A 12,329-nucleotide genomic window follows, 5' to 3' on the forward strand; every position below is an offset into this window, starting at 1 on the left:
AATGATATTTGCTTACATTGATAGATATCTTTAAAAAGAGCAGCTAGACCCCCACCTCTCTTAACAGCTCTGCAGACACTCATAAAAGTAAAGTTAGGAGGGGCTGTTTCATTGAGGATTGTTGCACTGCAGCTGTCTTCTAGCCAGGTTTCATTCAGAAGCATAAAATCCAGATTGTTTGTGGTTATTAAGTCGTTGACTAGAAGTGATTTATTTTTAAGTGAGCGGATGTTAAAGAGTGCTAACTTAAAGGGGTCATGACATGGTTTTTTTTTATTTTATTATTATGGTCCCCTAGGTGCAATTATAGTATTACTATAGTTTTTTTTAACAAAAAACTTTTAAAATGTATTGATTTATGACCTTTTCCCAACCTGTTTCTCATCCTCTGATTCAAACAGTCTGTTTTGGGTGTGTTTCCCCTTTAAGAGTTCAGTGTTAACACCCACTGTTATGATTGGCTAACGTCAGTGCCTATGCATCAATTATCAACGCCCACAGCCAGAACATTTGCGGATTTAGCGTAACTGTTTAGTAGCGGGTGATGCTCGCGAAGCGATGGCTCTTGCAGTGATAAAACCTTATATGTTTGAGCTGGAATCAGACGAGGAATCAGAGGAAAATGAACCATCACCACAACAACGAAGACTGGATCAGCCTGTGTCCACATGAAAAGTGAAACTGTTTTGAATTAATAAAATTGTAACCCGAGACACTTGAAAACGGATTATTGTTGCATAATTATCCTTTATAGCTTAATTTGCTAACAGTTTAACATTATTTATCTAATTTCAATGAAATGATATATTTCATATTTGCCACATTTGAAGATGCAGCATTGATAAGGCAACATTTTTAATTTTCTATCACATGTAGGCCTACTAGAAAGGCGACATATTTTCAAGTTTCTCTTATACAAATGTGTTTATATTAACCAGTAATAAAAAGTAATATTGTAAATACCCTTAAAATGACAATTCAGTCTTGTGCTGAAAAAAGGTGTCATCTCAAATACATTTATGATTGCTTTAAACATTCACAGGTGCACTTGTGGCAATTGTGGTGCAATGCCCACTGAGCAAGAACATAAATGCTGAATGGAGACCCCTGAAGTATGTGCACATAATAAAAGACAAATAATAATAGTTATGTTTATCTGCATGTTTGAGTATTACATGTCATACATGTTGTACTACAATTGTAAACTCAATAGCCTTGTCAATAGGTTGTCAGAAGAATTAACCAGGCACCAGTACCACCTACCTGTATGATTCATCACCCGGGACTTGAACCTGTTTGCCTAAATTTGTATTCGTTACAGAATGCACATAACATTTACAGGGCAGACTATGGTCCTTTGAGTCTCAGAGGGTTACACCAGTAAGAAAACTGACATACACAATTGTTTTATGTTAATATGGATTATAAATATTTAATGTAACAAAATGTATATTCAAATAACAATAGTTTTGACATATATATATATATATATATATATATATATATATATATATATATATATACACACACACAACACTTTCCAAAACACATTTCGAATGTTTAATTTGAAATGTCTGTTCTCTGTTTCCATCAGGCGCTACAGGCATTTGGCTTACAGAAGCTTTGTCAGTTGGTGCTGGGGCTATCTAGGCAGAAAGATCAGAGTTGTAATACCATCATGCGTTGTCCTGTGTATACGGCAAAAATTCCCAGATGCGGAAAGCAGCTATGTCGGATTCAAACTGCCCCTTGACTAAACCTCGACACATGTTCAGCAATGGCCTCCTCCAATGAAGGTCTGTCATACTGTGTGCATAGACTGTCAGGCACGCACTGTAATTTTATGCAGCTCCTCCATGTAGGGAAAAGGATCTGGCAGAACCTTTTCAAAAAGCAGTGTCATCAGTTCGTAGACGTAGCCTGGAATGTTTTTTGACAATACTGTAAATTAAGTTCTATGCACTTTGTGTGTATTGTATTTAGTTTTTTTTTAGTTTTTTTTTGTAAATTACTAATCAAAACATCTATTCAAACTTACAGTACATTGGGTTGGATGTCACTGGTTTTGTGGTGTACAATCCTTTTTTAGCCTTGGGGAACAAAAGTCTGTACATTGGCTTTCCAGATGATGTAGTAGCCTTTGGACGGTTTGAATTTTCATTGAAATGCATGCCAGCCAAATACAACCTAAAACAGCAGAAAAAAAAAAAACATGTAGTTACTAAAAAGTAGGAGTGACACAGTGTTATTATTTTTTCAAGAAAATATAAAATAATACGAAATGACAAAGCATTCGAAATGTTATAACTGCTTTTCAAATTATTTTATAGCTTATGCTAGGCTTCCTGTATTACATACAATTATGAAATAATAGGACTTTATGGTTCATTAAATGTCAATAAGATGATTCGATTCTACATGGGCTACAACTTTACATTGCATACCTGCACAGCATTCCAATAAAAGGAAATACCACACTTTTGGGGGCAAAGCGTAAAATAACACTGTGAAAGGCCTCCAAGGATGAGGTCTGGAAGTGAGGGCTGAGCTTTGCTACATCTTTGAGGACTCTGTTGTTAGTCAGCACCTTTTCGACTCTGTAAAGTGGTTTTGAACCTGGAATAGTAGTATGTATTAATTTGTGTGTAGGATAATGGAAACAGTATTAGCACTGTGGGACACAGATGAACAACAGTCAGCCACTTTGATCGGTAATGGTAATAATATGAAATATATTATGCACTCACCAGGTTTGAAGTGTTTAATGCTGCCCTTTGACACTCGATCTGAATGTTCACATTGTGGGAATAATGGATCATCATGGATGTGAACATCCTGTATGTGATTGATGAGGGACTTCCACTTGGCTACCTTCTCTGGTCCTGAAGTAGAGGATGCTGCAGTCCAATAGAGATGGTTTCTTATGCTGTGCTGCCACTTTTTCACTATTGAACAGTCCTTGTCTCTGGCAATTTGCTCTATTTTCTTTGACAACCCTAATCAATTGTAATACCAAAAAGAAATATTGTTTATGTAATGTAAAAAAAACTGTATATTTATTAACATGAACAAACTTTTACATCTACTGCAGTCAGATCCACTCGTGTTCACTCAGAAGGAATCACTCACATTTTCTGTGCACTTGTAATGACACATCAAGGATGTGGATTTTTTTGTAAACAAAAAAAAAACGTTTTTCATTATTTGAACAAAAATGAGACTGATTGAATATGTAAAAATATAAACACACAAAGCAGAGAATAAAACAAACTTTTAGGGAAAAAATATAGGCCTATTATGCTACAACAGAATTGGTTAACATTAACGAAAGCAAAATATGTAAAAATACATTTCAAACAAACTAAAACAAAACAAATTTGTGGCCGAGTGGTAGGCTATAACTTACATTTCAATAATTCAGATGACACGGGTTCAAATCCCGAACAAACATGGGCTTCTTTTTTATTATTAATGCAGAGAGATTTGATAGTTCTAAAATATTGCTACACCATATTGTTTTTTTCTCCTATAGCCTATATTAAATATTTTATATTTATAAAATAAAATTACCATTAATTTCCATTTTACATTAGGGACAATTTTTATCCAACAGAATGGCTGAATTAACATCTGCATAATAATAATAATAATAATAATAAATAAATAAACAGCACAAGGTCTTGTAAAAACACTTTTTTTTATAATTTTTTCGACACATAATTTCGAGACAGTAAATTGCCAATGTTAAAAAACATAAGCAAATAAAAAAAGAATATAACAAACTTTTAAAACAGAGAAAATAGTAGACCTAGGCTATTCAGACGATAGCTCTGTGGTCAATGCATTAACAATAGCCTCTCGGAGCTTCAAACGATCTGAGATCGAATCTCAGTGTAGCCGACAGTGTTTGTGTTTTTCCATTCTTGATGCTTAAATATGCATCTGTTTATTAAAGTCAATCATCTTGTTTAATTATCAATTTACAACACAAATTTGCTACATTCCAGTTGAGCCGCTGCAAAGACGACACATCTGATGAGGAAGACTGTCAGCCGATTGCACCAGAAAATGAAGATGATGAAGCTCGTCTTTAATCTGCTAAATTATTTTTTGTGTGTGTGTGAATCATTCACGAGATTGAGATGACTGACAGTTATACCCGGCCATAGCAACGGAAGACATTTTTCAAAACAGATCGAACAAATCAGAAAAAATACTTTCAATACAGTATTGCTTTCAATTAAAAAATAAACAATGAAAATGTAAAAGAAAAAGAAAATTAATTAAGTTTGAAAACCCATCGCACATTTCAAGGTATGAATAAAGTGTCGGAACAGTTTATTTATTTAAACAGGGTTGCATCGATAGAGTTTATTCCCTTTGTGATGCAAAATAAGAAACACAATCTTATTCTTGCAACATTTTAAATTTATATTGTCAAAGAAATTGCAGCTAAATTAAAAAATTAAAACGGTACAAAACGAAAAAAGTTCAAAGCAACATAAATTAAGAACAGGCGTTTTTCTTTGCCTTGTCACGTTACAATAAAGAAACTAATGGAGAACTCAAATGCAAGGAGAAATAATATTTATTTATAAAGGAAAAGACAAAGCACAAAACAAAACCCACGAGGGGGAAAACATTACAGAATACAAAACAAGAACTTCAAAAAGGAACATACCAAGCGGGTTACAGGAGAACAGGAACACATGACAAGACAACGATCCGACACAGACTGCAAACACAAAGGAACTTATAAAAGGGACAAATCAGGCAGGTAATGAGGGAACAGGTGGGACAATTGAAACCAATAATGAGATAACATGGAGGGTGGGGTCAAAAACAGAGACAGGAACACAAACACCACATGTGCTACACAAGACAGGACAGGCATGTGACATTACCCCCTCCTTAAGGAGCGGCTACCAGACGCTCCACTAGGGACGGGAGGGACAGACCAGGGCGGGACGGGAGGGACAGACCAGAGTAGGGCAGGGGAAATGGACAGTTCGGGAGGCCAGGGCGGGCCACAGAGTTCGGGCGGCCAGGGCGGAGACCTTCCCTCGGGCGGCCAGGGCGGAGACCTTCCCTCGGGCGGCCAGGGCGGAGACCTTCCCTCGGGCGGCCAGGGCGGAGACCTTCCCTCGGGCGGCCAGGGCGGAGACCTTCCCTCGGGCGGCCAGGGCGGAGACTTTCCCTCGGGCGGCCAGGGCGGAGACCTTCCCTCGGACGGCCAGGGCGGAGACTCTCCCTCGGGCGGCCAGGGCGGAGACTCTCCCTCGGGCGGCCAGGGCGGAGACTCTCCCTCGGGCGGCCAGGGAACAGGCACCGGCTCAGGAACAGACATCACCGGCTCGGGCACTGGAACTGGCACCACCAGCTCGGGCACTGGAACTGGCACCACCGGCTCGGGAACTGGCACCACCGGTTCAGGAACAGACACCACCGGTCCAAGTGTGTGCGTAGCCCACACACACCACATGGCTGTGGCCATAATGGCCAGTGTCGCGGTCACTGAGGGCTCAGGAACAGACACCTCCGCCTCCGGCTCAGGAACTGGCACCACCGGCTCGGGCACTGGAACTGGCTCGGACACTGGAACTGGCACCACTGGCTCGGGCACTGGAACTGGCTCGGGCACTGGAACTGGCACCACCGGCTTGGGCACTGGAACTGGCACCACCGGCTCTGGCACTGGAATTCGCACCGCCGACTCGGGCACTGGAACTCGCACCGCCGGCTCGGGCACTGGAACTCGCACCGCCGGCTCGGGCACTGGAACAGACACCACCGGCTCGGGCACTGGAACTGGCACCACCGGCTCGGGAACTGGCACCACCGGTTCAGGAACAGACACCACCGGCCCAGGAACAGACACCACCGGTCCAAGTGTGTGCGTAGCCCACACACACCACATGGCTGTGGCCATAATGGCCAGTGTCGCGGTCACTGAGGGCTCAGGAACAGACACCACCGTCTCAGGCACAGACTCAGGAACAGACACTGGCTCCGGCTCAGGAACAGACACTGGCTCCGGCTCAGGAACAGACACTGGCTCCGGCTCAGGAACAGACACTGGCTCCGGCTCAGGAACAGACACTGGCTCCGGCTCAGGAACAGACACTGGCTCCGGCTCAGGAACAGACACTGGCTCCGGCTCAGGAACAGACACTGGCTCCGGCTCAGGAACAGACACTGACTCCGGCTCAGGAACAGACACTGACTCCGGCTCAGGAACAGACACTGACTCCGGCTCAGGAACAGACACTGGCTCCGGCTCTGGAACAGACACTGGCTCCGGCTCTGGAACAGACACTGGCTCCGGCTCTGGAACAGACACTGGCTCCGGCTCTGGAACAGACACTGGCTCCGGCTCTGGAACAGTCTCTGGCTGGGCAGGCGTGACGTATTGCTGGAATGCTACAGGCAGAACAGGACGCCTGGGCGGTGCGTCAGTGATCGCAGTCTCCTCCGGGATTGTCTTAGTGTTAAGAATCACTGGACCGTCAGTTGAAGAGGCCCCTTTCTTCCTCCTCCGTCTCCGGACCACCGAAACTGGGACCACCGGAACTGTGACGCTCTTCCTGGCCTCTCGCTCCTGCAAGCGAGCGAGACCCTCCACCATCTCCCCAAAAGTACCGTGATCATACGCCCTCCGAAGTATCCAGTCCATGGGTTCGTCGAGGGCGCAAAAGAAAAGGTCCTTTAGAGACTCATCATTGAATCGTAATCCCTCTGCCACTCCAAGGAATTTGGCCGCAAACTTCCTTAAGTCCGCGCCTTGTTGGCGGAGAGAATTTAGGACCCGAACACGGCTAATGTGTTCGTATAGGGGGCACGACACAAAGGGGGTTGGTGGATGGTGGGAAAGTCCTTGCTGAGTTCTCAACATGGTCGGATCGTTCTGTCACGTTACAATAAAGAAACTAATGGAGAACTCAAATGCAAGGAGAAATAATATTTATTTATAAAGGAAAAGACAAAGCACAAAACAAAACCCACGAGGGGGAAAACATTACAGAATACAAAACAAGAACTTCAAAAAGGAACATACCAAGCGGGTTACAGGAGAACAGGAACACATGACAAGACAACGATCCGACACAGACTGCAAACACAAAGGAACTTATAAAAGGGACAAATCAGGCAGGTAATGAGGGAACAGGTGGGACAATTGAAACCAATAATGAGATAACAAGGAGGGTGGGGTCAAAACAGAGACAGGAACACAAACACCACATGTGCTACACAAGACAGGACAGGCATGTGACATGCCTCTCTCGCGCTGGATATTTTTTTAGTAAGTTTGGTCTCCCTCACTGCGCGCGGCGGGTCTTTCTCGACATTAAGCATTTCAGCGTAAAAAAACACCATACAGCTGATAATACTGTATATGTCGCTGTGTGTCATCCACACAAATCACGAAGAAAAAACTGTAACAAATAGCCTTTGTTCCTTCAAAGATACAACATGCCTTGCTGAATTCACCTCACAATAAAACGAGGTGGGTCGCGAATTAAAGAGCTCTGTATCTGCTAAATTGAAATTGTGTGTGGAAAACCTTTAAATACAATCAATAAAACTACAATATATAATTTAATAAGATATAGGGCCTACTGTACATAGGCTATGGACTTTTGGAGATTTTGAGATTAATCCTTAAAAGAATTTTGCCTTTGCCTGCTCATCAGGCTGGCTCCTACACTCTCCATATGAAAGACGGAACATTAACACCTCTGTCCTGCACCCCCACGATAAAGCAACTATTGCCTTCTCCAAACCCCCCACAGGCTAGCTGAGTTTGCAAAACAAAACTTAGAGTTTACCACTCGTCGTGGTGTGCCAAAACACTTCATTATAAACTTCAATATTTCATTCAAAACAATCTCAAAACGCTTTGTGACATTTTGAAAAGCCGTGGATGCATTACTGCCACTGGAACCATGAACCATATATATATATATATATATATATATATATATTAACAGAACTGCTTTTGAAATTACGATTGGAATCATTATAGGTTATAGAAGTAAAGTCATTGTATAATAGGCTATTTGTTCCTTAGTGTAAAATGGAAATGCATGGTGATTTTATTTTGTAAATAGGCTATAAGCAAAAAACTATGTTTTAGAACTAGACAAATCTCTCTGCATCAACAATAGACTATAAAATGCATTAATAGGCTAATATAAAAATATCAGTAGTCCAAGTTAGTTCGGGATTCGAACCCGTGTCATCTAAATGATCGTAACGTAAGTTCAACCACTCGGCCACGATTCACTCGTTGCGACATGGCCTAACGTTCCAGTGTGTGTTCGCTCACACGAGCGAGAAGCGCTCTTCATTCAAATGAACGCGCCGCCGCGTTTGTCGAACACTAATTCAACATGCCAGAAAAAAACCTGGCTTTGGAATAATGCATAGCGCCACTCGTCGTCGTGTGCCAAAAAATGTACAATAATTTAGTTTAATTTATTTCAGTGTTAATGTTTGAGTTAAAAAAATCCTCTACAAATTAAATTAACACAAAGTCGGCTACAAGAGTCCTTTATAGGCTAAGTAAAAAGCAAAGGGCTTACAGTCTTAATATTTAGGCTACTTTGCTTAAATTCGATACATTTATTTTCAGTAGGGCCTAATAAATTTGTAGGGATGTAATTTCAGTATGCTTCACCAACGCTATGTATTCAATTAAAGTTCCAAGAGGTCTGGTATATATTTCCTTCCCAGCTGACACAAAAAATCACAACTTGTGCTTGCTGCGAACGCAAGTTATTTAAGGAGTCTCAACTGTACACAGTCTACCATACAGTGTGAATTCGTTACAAGGTTTTATTTACACGGGGTTTTATTTATTACAAGGTTTTGTAACACGGGGTTACAAGCGCCACTTTAATTTACAGCCCGCAGCAGTTACACTTACCCTGTAACTACACAGAACAAGGGGGTAACAAGCTCCACTTTAATTTACAGCCCGCAGCAGTTACACTTACCCTGTAACTACACAGAACGAGGGGGTAACAAGCACCACTTTAATTTACAGCCCGCAGGAGTTACACTTACCCTGTAACTACACAGAACAAGGGGGTAAAAAGCCCCACTTTAATTTACAGCCCGCAGGAGTTACACTTACCCTGTAATTACACAGAACAAGGGGGTAACAAGCTCCACTTTAATTTACAGCCCGCAGGAGTTACACTTACCCTGTACACTTACCCTGTAAATACACAGTTGAAACGGGTAACAAACACTACTTACTATGTAACAATACAAAACAACACTATTTGCACAGTAATAACAGAGAAAGATACTCTTATTAAAAAAACTAAACAAAAAAACTTAATTACACAGTATATTTGCCCTGACATTTAAGTGTCATTGCAATACAATGTGATAAGGTAAGTACTAAGTACTACGTGGTATGTTTTAAATTAAAATCATAGCAAAAAATTTTTTTTTTTGGCTTAACGTTAAGTAGTTTAGTAAGAAAAGCCAATAAATAGCATTGCCAAAAAGTTTAATTTACAACCCACAGATGTCAAAATTACCCTGTAACTACATTGCACAAGAACATATTTTGCCAGAAATGTGATAAAAACTTTTATATACAACAGACGTACAATTTTTGCCTGGAATATATACAGAATAGGTACCTGTTAGTTTTAAAATAATTACATTATAAATAATTTGCTTGTATATCTGGTTGTACCCTTTTATTACCCAAAACTTAACATATTGTTCCCTTATACCTACACGGAGGTACACTATAATTACAGAAACGTACACCGCAATTTCGGTTTACTTACGAAGTTCTTTGCAGGTTATATATCTGCTTGTTACCCCTTTATTACCCAAAACTTAACATATTGTTCCCTTATACCTACACGGAAGTACACTATAATTACAGAAACGTACACCGTAGTTTCGGTTTACTTACGCAGTTGTTTGCGGGTCGTAATATAAAGTGTTACCGTTTTGTTTAGTAGAAAACCTTTCTTTAAAGTGAATTTCGTTTTCTATAAATTGTATCTTAATTTGAATAAATTTTTCATCAACCAATTGCCTGTATTTAATAAGTAAGAGAAGCAAATATAACAGACACTAATCATGGAGGCGCCCGCGCTGTCACTTGCGTTGCACGTCAGCTGGAGCGCATCTCATCCTCCTAACTTAACGAAACTCAGCGTATGCCTCACACAGACATGATAAATACATCAAATACACAAAGCTTGAAATGTCTTCAAACGAAATAATTCAAAACGAAAAGAAAAAGGCTACTCTGATTATGTCTTTATGTGCAATTTTCTCTAGGTGCGTTCACTACAAATATGGCGATCGTCAACTTCATCTTTGCAGTCGACACTGTCAGAAAACACTAGTTTATTGATAAAAATCAATGCACGCATCACCGGATTTACAAATACACATCTTGATTGTTGCACGCACACATATTATGTCAAAAAAACGAAATATTATGTTGAAATAACATTATTATTAATAATACATCTTTTAGAATATTTGATTAAATGCTGATTGTTGCGCTTGTTCAATTTAATAAAATTAAAACTTTAATTGTGATAATTAAAATAATTGAAAATTAAATATTTAGTGGCCAAGTTTTGCTAATTTAGGCTATTATATAGGCTAGTATATGCCTATTGCCTATATTAAGTAGGTCATATTAAGACAAGGCATATATTAAGTTATTTTAGCTGTTATGAGAAAAATAAATCTAACGAAATCTAAAATCTAAATCTAATACATCTAAAAAAAAATTCTAACGCCAATTCAATATGTCAGAATAAAACTTGATTTTTGAACAATGCGTAACGCCACTCGGCCTGGTGTGCCAAAACACTACATTTTAAACTTCAATGTTTAATTCAAAACAATCTCAAAACGCGTTGTGACATTTTTTTAAAGCAGTAGCCTAGCCTATACATTAAGGGCATTGAAATTAGGATCTTAACTAAAACCCGTTCTGCGTAATCTCTGAAAAATTATACCACACTACTCCATGTATTTTTTTTTTTAAGGACTGCTTTTGAAATCACTATAAATTACTATGCAATTGTATCGCTCACGAGAGCTCTTCATTTATCTAATTCCTCAATAGAATAGTAAAAATATTCAGCGTCATTGCTCTTAATATCGTCTCTATTTTTAACTTTTGATTCTATTTTTTCAGTTCTAAAAATGATTCTATCTTTGGTTCTATTCTGTTGTAGCCTATAAGGCCTATTTATATATATATGAAAAATATGCCTATCAGGCTTAGGGTTTTATATTTAACCCACTTACATTTTAAAATACGGCTATTGCTGCTGTTTTGCACAATGTCCCTTTGCACCACCTGGCGGTCATTTTGGGAACGACTTTGAAATGCGGCTGGTTTATTTTCGCCGCGGTGATTTCGCCGCGCCAGCCGGAAAATACAATGTAAAGTTTTATTCTATCAATTGTAATTGCATTATTATAAAAATATGGACTATAAATACTCCCTTTTAGACAATAAAGCGTTTAAGCTTCTTATAAATAGAATTAGGATAACACAAGTTAGGATTTCATAAATAATACCTTTGCTACGACACTTGGGTCTCATGGTTCGAAACGACAGCTGTGTGCCCACAGATGTAACGTTATGAGTGGGTTGGTCAGTTTGACAGCCAACATCTTTTGTAATGGGGCCTGAACATGGCGGTCTCTGAAAACAATATGCATGTAAACTAAGTAAAAACACTGTGATTATTCATAATGAATGAAATTGCGTTTTAAAAAGTAGTTTAAAGTTTTAAATACATTACTTACAGTTTGCGTCGTCGTTGCAGTTGAGCCCAGAATAGTCGGCACAGCCTTATCTTTGAGCAACAGTTTTCTGGCAAAGCCAGCATCATATTGGGATTTGTTTTCGAAACAGTCATCCTTAAAATGTATACAACAAACGCTCAAGTGACTGGGACGTCAAAAGTCCATCCATCTTTCCCTGACGTCTGGATCTTTCGGCAGCGAATTCAAAGATGATGTTTGTCCACAGCCAGGAACAGCACATCTGCGTGGCATTGTAATTTTCCTGTACACAGACCCACTCGCTGTCCGTCGACTGAACACTTGAGACGCGCGGCGTGACAACGATACGAAATGAGCGTTGTTGTCTTACGCTTAAAGCTTAGTTGTCTTGTGCTGGAGGCGGTCATATGCAAACGGCTGCTACGTCACTTCGTACCGTGACGTCACTTCACACCATGGATCCAGAACGAGCTGTATTTAGAGCCTGATTAAATAAATGGTTCGTTTATAATGGAGAGGACGTCTTAAGCTATGAAACT

At 39.9% G+C, this 12,329-nt stretch overlaps 1 protein-coding gene across 1 annotated transcript; it reads right to left on the reverse strand.

Moving 5' to 3' along the window:
* Window positions 1-1,652: 1,652 nt before the first annotated feature.
* LOC309490518 (uncharacterized protein) lies at window positions 1,653-11,897 on the reverse strand. Its single transcript, XM_082159733.1, has 6 exons — window positions 11,812-11,897; window positions 11,581-11,707; window positions 2,748-2,996; window positions 2,445-2,616; window positions 2,039-2,187; window positions 1,653-1,920 (listed from the first exon to the last, which is right to left on the reverse strand). Exons 2-6 carry the CDS (start codon window positions 11,603-11,605, stop codon window positions 1,823-1,825), a joined length of 693 nt encoding a protein of 230 aa, XP_082015859.1. The 5' UTR covers window positions 11,606-11,707; window positions 11,812-11,897; the 3' UTR covers window positions 1,653-1,822.
* Window positions 11,898-12,329: the final 432 nt, after the last annotated feature.

Source organism: Leuciscus leuciscus (assembly GCF_965113295.1).
Source record: "Leuciscus leuciscus genome assembly, chromosome: 25".
Lineage (NCBI taxonomy): Eukaryota > Metazoa > Chordata > Actinopteri > Cypriniformes > Leuciscidae > Leuciscus > Leuciscus leuciscus.

Excerpts from the sequence above, each read along its gene's own strand:
- LOC309490518 (XM_082159733.1), bottom strand. The coding sequence starts at position 11,605 with ATGAGACCCAAGTGTCGTAGCAAAG. Across the intron at positions 2,617-2,747 it reads CATTAAACACTTCAAACCTG|GTTCAAAACCACTTTACAGA; the intron begins GTGAGTGCATAA and ends CTACTATTCCAG. Across the intron at positions 2,188-2,444 it reads TTTATTGGAATGCTGTGCAG|GTTGTATTTGGCTGGCATGC; the intron begins GTATGCAATGTA and ends CTGCTGTTTTAG.